At 29.0% G+C, this 10,116-nt stretch overlaps 1 protein-coding gene across 3 annotated transcripts in view; it reads left to right on the forward strand.

Annotated features, from left to right (window-relative positions):
- LOC108753814 (lysophospholipid acyltransferase 7) overlaps window positions 1–9,161 on the forward strand; it is a 15,450-nt gene extending 6,289 nt beyond the window's left edge. For 2 of the 3 annotated variants that reach the window (XM_018495729.1, XM_018495726.1), the window contains exons 3-7: window positions 1,782–2,053; window positions 2,140–2,291; window positions 5,914–6,122; window positions 6,430–6,751; window positions 8,172–8,390. In XM_018495729.1, coding sequence (XP_018351231.1) covers window positions 1,782–2,053; window positions 2,140–2,291; window positions 5,914–6,122; window positions 6,430–6,751; window positions 8,172–8,390 — 1,174 coding nt within the window. Of the gene's footprint in view, window positions 1–1,781; window positions 2,054–2,139; window positions 2,292–5,913; window positions 6,123–6,429; window positions 6,752–8,171 lie in introns of all 3 variants that reach the window. The other variant, XM_018495728.1, reaches the window with a different exon arrangement.
- Window positions 9,162–10,116: the final 955 nt, after the last annotated feature.

Genomic DNA, 10,116 nt, shown 5'->3' on the forward strand with positions numbered 1-10,116 from the left:
GTAAGTTTCGAAGTAAACATTTAGTCCGTTTAAAATTTGCGTGAGTTTTTTTTCTAAAACAATTAATGGAATTCAAGTAAATATTTTATTACAATAAATGTTTATTACAAGATTTAATTTATAGATTGTTTAAATTCGCGACAATTGTTTATTTAAACCTGATAAATAACTACCAATTTTACTAGCATTACATTTAAAAACATTAAATAGTGTGCTTATTTAAATAAATATTTTATACATTTTGCTTTGTGTATTTCAAATGTAATTAATGATTTATTACTCTCTGTTTAATAAATAATATCTCAAACTAGAAACTTATTCTAAACAATATTTTAATTTGATTCCAATTAATTGGTCATTGGTATTATGTAAGTAAATTATTGTTCAAAACAAATCATTTTTTTGGATTAGATAAATTTTTTTTCAGTAGTGAAACACACGTTTTCAGTATATTATCAATCGAATATACGTAGATTCTGAACCAGTGGAGTGCAAGCCAATCGAATACTATGACACTGAAAGAGAGCGCACTAATGCATTCAATCAAATTCATTGTAAGATTAGATATTGAATGTTACTTTAAAAGAGGAATTATCAAAATTCGATGAAAATGTAACGGAAATTGTAACAGTTTACTTTTTGAGTAACAATAACAAGTTATTTTTTTAAATCAGTAATAAGTAACGATAACGAATTACTTTTATAAAGTAATTTTTCCAATTCTGCGCATATATATAATATATGTATATGATACTGATATAGTAGTATCTAACGATGTGTTGATATTTGTAAATTTTACGTGTATAAATTACATTTTATCGGTAGAACAAAACGCTGTTCGGTCTTCAGTTTGGAATCCCTTTTGTAACTTTTTTTTCAAAAATATGATTTTTTAAAAATCATGATCGGACATTATATTTAATTGAGCAGGAAAGGATTAAAACAAGAATTGAGTTTATTGAAATAAATATTTTATAAAATGTCATATTTTATGTTAAAATATGTTGCGAGATAAAATATAAAATATCACAAACTATTGTTCTATTATTTATAAAAGAATATGTGAAAACTAATACATAAAACAAATTAAATTTCATAGAACGTATCATCGTATAACATACATGACTAATAATTTAAAATCGACATCAGGTTGGTGTTTTATATTGTAAAATTTCTAAAAAAAAAAAAACAATGATAAAGTCAATATTTCTTTAAAGCATATTATTTATTAAGCCTTTAATTTTTGATGTACATCCTGAATTTTGTACTTAATATATATAAATGATAAACTTTGATAAGCGCACTAATTTCATTATTTCATTATTCATCTTTAGTCTGATGATTGACTTGAGAGTTTTCGACTTATATTTGCTTAAAACATGGCATCTGCAGTGAGTGAAATAGTCCAATCGATTACATATGTAATAATGCATACCGTTCAACATCAGTTAATAACAGTTCAACATATTCAAAATAATTCTAAAATACATATTTAAGTGGAATTCTGCAAATCGAAAGAGCATACTCAAAATGAAATATTCAACATTTAGCGTAGCTAAGTAATGAATGGTAATCCAATAAAGGAAAATCATGGCTAATATATTCTTAACAACACACTTATTTTACTGAACATTTTAATGAAAAATTTTCATGAGAGGAATTATAATCTATAGACTAATTTAATAAAAAGTAAGAAACAAGAAATCCAGGTTTTCCCGAATCCGGAGTACCATATAATTGTATCTGTCACAGGATTGATTCGATAGACTTTGATCTTGCAGAAAATGTCACTTGATCAGCCTATATTTCTCCTTTTTCTACTTACTGGTAATCTTTCGATTGGGTGACTATTTTGGTTTACCGAGTCCACCAACTCACACGAATCTCGTTGTAATGATTCTCACCTTAAAGCTATCCGGGCTAGCATTCGAAATCAATTCGGCAGCAACTGCACCAGCCGATGATGTTCAAGGAGCGAATTCCGACGCGCTCAAGAAAATTAATTTCATGGATGTGATACATTATAGCTTTGGTTATATGGGTGTACTAACAGGTAAGATACGACAAATAACTATAAACACAAAATTATAACAAATGTTCAAAAATTGGAATACAAATTATATTAATTAATTTTTGCAGGTCCGTATTACCGTTACAGAACGTACTGGGACTCTTTGCATAGACCGTTTTCCAACTATGTTGATCCATGGCCACTCACCTATTACAAACTCAAACAGATCACGGCGTTCATCATGTTGTTTCTAGTGATAAACTATCTCTTTCCCAGCGACGTAATGTTCACATGTTACATTACAAAGAGCCAAACATAAACTTTGTGATAGAATGGGATAATTTTAATCTTATTGCATTATTACAGTAGCTCCTAGACAATTAATATTATTGTTATACAATATGTGATATTGCATTAGGTTTGTAAAATACAAGATAGGACATTTAAAGTATTATCCCTGAAAATATGCAAAGTGCAGCAAAAAAATGTTTAAGATAAAAGTGATCACACAATAAATAAGGGAATAAAACTTTTAAGGAGGTACTCTAGTGTAATAAGTGTTTTTTCCAGAATTTATTTATGAAAAACTCATAAAAGTTATTGATATCAATTTTTTTACTATACACTTATTAATATTTAAGCAATTTGTACGAATTTTTATATAAAAAAAAAATAAAATTATCCTCAGTGGACCGCTTTGACGTTATCAATAAAAAAAAAACGTTTGCACATGGCTTCCATAATTGGAGCGGGGAGGGGGAAGGTTCTGCTTGTTCGAAATAAATCCAAAATGATTCTTAATTAGTGAATAATAAAAATATAAGGCATATAAGTGTCTAAAGTATATAAGTTTTATGTTGAAAAACTAAGGAATTACAAAATAAACATAAATATATTCTAATCGATTATAACATATTTCGATCTCTTTGATTGGGCCCTCTTCAAATGTAATAAACGCAAAGTTATTACATCAATAAAACAGTATAGTCATGGAATTCGATGTATACGTAAGTCGAAAGACCGGATGAAAGTTACTTAGTGTGATTATAAATAATTATACATAGCCGTAGTCCAATAAATAAGAACAACAAAGTCATTCCATATAAAAATAAATTCTCCAATAAATAAAAAATAATAAATAAATTATATGAAAAGATGTAAAATCAGTCACAGAATAAAATTAAAGATGTATAATTGTCAATGGTCATACACTGACTAAACGAAAAATAATCGAACGAGTGTGATCTTGACAATGCAAAGTCAGGAACCTCGTTTACAATCGGAATATATGCTTTATGTAAACCCTCAGTATCATAAGGATCCTCATGCTCAATTTTCGAAAAACTGTAGTTTATAATATTAGTGCAATAATTGTGATGCATCATATGTAGGACAGATGGGGAGACAGCTAAAAACACGAATCTCTGAACACCGAAATTATATACTCTGGAATACATCTGTTATAACCGAGCATAGATTAGAACTAGACCATGATTTTAATTGGAATAATATTGAAATTCTTGATGAAGAACCATGTTATAATAAGCAGGTAGTCTCGAAGATGAGTGTTTATTGAGATGACGTGTTTGCTTGCCCTAGAACTTAATATAATTAATAAAATTTACATTTGTTATTAGAACATTAAGAAATTCTTTTCAATTGGTCTTCCAATCTTTTAGCGAGCAATTTCCGTTCCTCTGTTCAACTTTCATCCGGTCTTTCGACTTACGTATACATCAAATTCCATGACTATTAATACTGTTTTATTGATATAACAACTTTGCGTTTATTATATCTGAAAAGGGCCTAATCTAGAGGCCGAATATGTTATAATCGATTAGAATATATTAACATTTATTTTGTAATTTTTTAATTTTTCAACATAAAATTTATATACTTTAGACTTTTATATGCTTTATATTACTTTTATTATTTATTGATACCAAAATTCCTTTATTATTATTAATTCTTAATTAGTATGCTTTTGGTATAGATACCAGAATGAATAAAAAGTATCGAAAATTAAAAAAATAACGTCACTTTGAAAATTAAATTTCGATTTTTGCAAATTTTTATCTTTAAAGGTTGTAAAAATAAAAAAAAACAATATATATTTTAATGTCACCGTGTTAGGGACGACAGACACGTCTTGTTTCATCCACTTCTCTTTACATATATGCTGAAAATGCATACAAGTTGCGGGCTCACTTTGTCAAGTCGATCTTGAGATCATAAAAGCTAATTCGAAGAATACAATTTCGAGAAAACGTGTTCAAAGTTTTGCATGCAGTTTACATAGAGAAAATTTTACTCGCCATTAATCAATCAGTTAGACCAGGAGACCCTCTTTTTGCTTGACAAATATTGAACCGCTATTTCCCCTTCCGCTAATCTATTCTAACTTACTTAGATCCCAGTTCCACAACTCACGATTAACTCTTAACCGAGGTTCAATTTATTCTTTATCTCTTTCCAATTCTAGAATTCTAAGTTGAACCGGTTAAAAGAGTTAACTATGAACTATGGAACTGGGCCTTAGCGAACTCACTTGAGCGTCGCTACAAACGGCTGATATGAATGTCGTTATGGAAATTGACGTACATCCGCTTGCTGGTCAATAGTCGCTCTCATTACAGTCATTTTCCAAATTGACAAAAATACTTCATTAAATATTATTATTGCTAAGAAAATGGCAATTTCAACAATTTTTAGTCCAAAATGAACGTGTTTATAAGCAAAAATTCAAATTAATAAATTTAAAGGCTATATATTATAAATTATTGTATAAATTACCCATATTACGGTGACCTCCCAAAATAATAGTCACACAAATCTTTGCTGAAATATACTTGCCGAGACAATGGGTGCTTTCCATTTGATGACACAAGTCGATACAAGCGTTGTTCTATCCTTGTTAACATTCAGAGAGTGACAAAAATAGAACGACACTTGTGCCGACTTGTGTCATCAAATGGAAAGCATCCAATATTATTGTACGTCGCACGGCGAGCGCATTGTAAATCTGTCTCTTTTAACCGTTGTAATTCCGTAAGTTTTGCGAATTGGAGTATAATTTTTTGCATACATTTTCCGCAACATACACTTGCGAAAAATGCAAAGAAATTCTATTTTTTTATTCGTTACATTAGGATACCTCCTTAATTTTTTAAAGAGGGAGCCTGGTTTAGGTAAAAAAAAAAAGATAATTTTTCGTATTTTTTTTTTTTAAAGAAATAGTAATGTTAACGGCGTAATGAGCCAAGCATGATGTTAGTGCAAGACTAGAATTTAATGTTAAACACTTTCTTTATTAATAAATTTTACCTCTCAAACGTTTCGATTCACATCGATACCATCTTCAATGGATAGAAACTTACAAGCTAGTATAAATGTAATCTCGCATAATTTACATTCTTCCAAAAAATCTTATTCAAGAGTAAAAAAAAGACCGCATAAGTACTCTTAAAACCATACAACTTTTGTTTAAAAAATTGTTTTCTATCTTTTATACTTTCGATGATATTTGTCTTGAAAGAGAAGTACCGTTTTTTTTTTCGAAGGGATATTTCCTAAACATGTGAGATTCTGCCAGTATAAAAAAATATTCTTAGATTTTTTGTTATATTTAACAACATACGTCAAGGTGAATTAAATCGATTGCGAACAGTTGTGATATGTTCCTTATCAATATATTTTGTTAACCAAAAGTTCTTTGAATTATGTTGTATATACAACTTATGAAATATTAATTCGTCTATGAGATACTATTGTGCAATAAGATACCCATTCATACTAATTCTCAATCTGAAATTGAGTTTCTACTTACGTTTTCTGATTGCAAATGTGATGACAGTATAATAATCATTATAATAATTTTAATAATTCGTTCTTTTCAATTTCAGTACACGCAAACAGTAATGTTCGAAGAGCACTGTTTCCTCTATAGATTTTTCTACATGTATCCGGCATTCGCTGGTTTTCGACTGAGAATGTTTATCGGTATGGCGTTGGCCGAATGTGTCTGCCAAATGTCAGGATTAGGAGCTTACCCGGTCTGCTGTCAATCCGCACCTGGTCTGGGTCCACGCGATTACAAAATGATTGAAAAATTGTACGATTTCTTTATTCTATTTTGAGATATTTATATTCAGCAAGCCGCTTTTCTATTAGCTAATGATTTACATGATTACATTTATATGCCGTTTCTCAGCGCTAACAAGGAGAGAGTCACATATGTATTTCACGGATTTTGATCAGCTTTTGCATGATTATTCTGGGGCACCAAAAAATAATCCCTGCAAAGGAGCAAATTGCACCTCTGCGTATTTTTCCCTAATAACATCCCTTGTATAATATCTATAATCAGAGAATATGGGAAGTTCACAAGCAAGCAATCTGTTAATATAATAATTTTCCAGATCGCTTGATCACGAGAGAGTGGAAAAAGAGAAACAGGATTTCGAAACGGTGCATAACATGAATGTGTGGGAAGTGGAATCATCTCCGTTTGTCAGGCACACGATGAAAATGTGGAATACATGCGTACAATATTGGATGGCTGTGTGCATTTACAAAAGATTCCCTCATAAAGGTTTAAGAACCATCGCCACAATGACTTTATCTGCTCTATGGCATGGTTATGCTGCCGGCTACTATTTTTGCATCTGTCAAGTCCCGCTCTATCTACCTTTCGAGGACATCTGTATTAAATTTTACAATCAATGCGAAGAAAATAAATTTGTAAGTTGTTTATACGTAAATTTAATGATATAGAAATGTAAAATCCATTTTGGTATTATCTAATAGAAAAAGATAGGATAAAATGGATTTCTTAAGCGAAATGACTATATTTTTTTTATTAATGACAAAAAATAAAAAAGGAATATTATTTGACTGTTAAATTAAAAAAAATAATTTTTTCAAAAGTTATAAGCAAAGTTGCAAAAAAATTTTACATAATTAAAATTCAGGAAGAAATTACTTATAAAAAAAAAGTAAAATATCATATAAAAAAAGCATTATAATGAAAAAATGAAGCATAAAGATAAAAAGTTCTGCTTTATAATTTTACAATCGCAATTCTTCAATTTATAATTGTTTTGATTATTATATTAGCAGAGAATGAAAAAGTTTCTTTTCCATTACTTTACGATTACTTTTTATAATATCAATTTAATAATGATGTTGCAATTTTTTATAATTGTAATGATGACTAATGCTAAGGTTACACTAAGAAAGTCACTTTGAAATTGTCATCATTACGTGTTACTCATTAAGAAAAATAATAAGTAACGAGTAATACCGTAAAGTTACTACATTACAAGTTACATTAAAAAGTAATAAGTAACGAGTTGTAAATTGAGAGTTATTTCTTTTTCAGTAACGAATGACTTTTCCAACCCGTTACAAATAATTATGACTGTTCCAACTCTGGTGTTACATTATCAACATAATAAAAAAATTCGCAACGTCACTATTAAATCAGTATTACAAGATAATTAAATCGATGTTCGAGACACAAAAATAACACAAAAAAAAACATTCATATAAACATTTATTTTATCTGATCTTATTTTCGAGTTAGTTATAGATGTTTTCGTGTTTCATTAATTCTCGACACAAACTAGCTAGCATTATAGTGTCATCACATATCTTCACGTGTCTTATTGACTATTAATAAACAAATAAAAAAATATATAGTTATAATATGGCTATAAGAATCAAAACGGATTATTTCAGAAGTGTTTAATTAAGCTTCATAAATATACTTTGGTATCATGAAAAGCTTGTTTTGATTGTTATCGAAACAAATCATATTATATTATATTTTTCCTTTAGTAAACACGTTCTATATGAAGAAACATCCTGAATATATTATAGCAGAGAATATCGTCTTAAAAAAATATCTTTTCTTTGTGAATCATTATTTGAAGAATTTTGTTTACCTCGAAACTTAAAAATCTTCTACGTTGTAGAAAAAATATAATATATAAATTAAGTTATATAAGTCGTATTTATCAGTTTAGATTAAACTTATAAATATCTTGAGATAAAGGTATATCTATTTTTAAATAAAACAAAATTTTTCTAAAGCGATGTTTTCATATATTGCAAATATTAATTCACGTTATTTATAATATTTTCTCACAATGAAATGCAGGGCAAGAAGGCGTGGAGATTCTTCCTCTGGTGGGCGAAACTTACATGCATGGCGTATCTTGGTGTGCCCTTCCAATTACTGCGCTTCCAAGAAATAATACATTTTTACAAAAGTTTATATTTCTCCGGACATATCTTAGGGCTTGTAGCCTATCTCGTCTCACGAACCCTAAAAACTCGCTTTCTTAAACAACAAACGGAAGAACATAAAAAGAAATAATTTTTCTTGCTTTATGTTAGCTTAAAAAAAAAAAGAGATTCGCATTTCAACGCGAAAGAAACATGTTTCGATTTAATCATTTGTTAAACTCTTGATCCATTAGAAGAAATCGGTTTTCAATTATCATTTGATATTTTTTTATAATTGTTATTTTTTTTATTTAGTATAGTACTTTCTTTAAAATCTTACGTAAAGTGCTATACAAAATGTTTCCTAACATGTGAAACGCATTGGATGGGCGATAGTTACATAATGAAAAAAGATCCTATAGATATGTATCCTTTTGATTTTGTTTCAGAATTATAGTCATTTTTTTCTTGCAGTAATGTATAGTTGCTTATCTTTATAGGAATATTTGAAGTAACCTTTGGTTTATAAAGCATGCAATCGTGTCAAAGAATTTCTCAATCTTTCTTCCAGGGCTCCGCTCCTTCCCCTACATCCCCATCCCGATTTATCCTGACCTACTCAATCTTTATGTGATTGTGAGATGAACTTCGGTTTGCGTGGAAGGTCATTAATTTCTGTAAGCAGGGAGAATGGGGTAAATTTTATGTTCTATTTATAAAACATTTTGTTAATAACTTTTCAATGAATAACGAGCGCGGATTAAAATCTTCCTAGGATCACTCAGAGCCATGACCTTGACAATGTATTATATGTCAAGGTCATCGGAGTCTTCAATATTTATCGTATTTTGAATATTTTATTTAGAAGAAATAGATAGCTAAAGAAGAGTACAAATTTTTGCGACGTTCAGGGATTCAAACTTTAAATGAAATTAATAAAATTATAAAATCGCTGTCAATTATACTTTAATAATTTAAAAACTAATTATTCCCTTCCTCCCCCTCCCCTTTTTCTCTCGTAACGATGCAAGAATCATTTTATTAACTTTATATCGATGTATCAATTTTTGCTTAAGCATTATTATGATTTTTCGGTTTCTATGAAGAAAAATGCAATGTAAGACAATGTAAAAATTAAACGATCCCTAAACGGTCGCAAAAATTTGTACTCTCCTTTAGTTATTTCTTTATTTAAATAAAATATTCAAAAAATCCAGAAATTCTCTTATTTATGAAAGAATAGTATGCTAAATTGGAATTTTAAAAATTTATACGTTCTTTTCGACTTAATTTATGCAATTACACCATTTCTCTTATCTTTTGATATTATATCGCAATTGCCGCACAGATATGTGTCAACAATTATGAGATATAAATACTTATGTACATTAAAATTGGATTGCTATTTGTAACATTTTTCATAACTATTTTGTCAATTTTCATTAATTTTTCTTAATGCTCAATTTATTTAATTTTTTTAATGAGATAAATTATCAACGTAAGAAAACTCAACGATTATCATTTAATATTTATTTTGGCAATTTATTCCAAAATTATATTCGTGAATGAACATGTAATCAAAAGATCAAGCAATGAAATTCCAATGCGTCAAAAAATTGTTCTTATCTGTGCCGTTTTTTGTCCCATGCGTCCTTGTAGTGGTTTGTGTTAGTATAGATTGTATCGAACTTTTACCCCGAAACTTTGATTGGCTCGTTATTCCCTGTGCTTTTCATTTAATGACACAAGTCGACACAAGCGTCGTTCTATCCTTATTTGACATTCAGAGAGTGACAAAATTAGAACGACACTTGTGTGTCATCAAATGAAAAGTATCCATTATGTTTATTATCAAAGTATAATCTTCTTCTTCTTTA

Source organism: Trachymyrmex septentrionalis, unplaced genomic scaffold (assembly GCF_001594115.1).
Source record: "Trachymyrmex septentrionalis isolate Tsep2-gDNA-1 unplaced genomic scaffold, Tsep1.0 scaffold72, whole genome shotgun sequence".
NCBI classification, from domain to species: Eukaryota; Metazoa; Arthropoda; class Insecta; order Hymenoptera; family Formicidae; genus Trachymyrmex; species Trachymyrmex septentrionalis.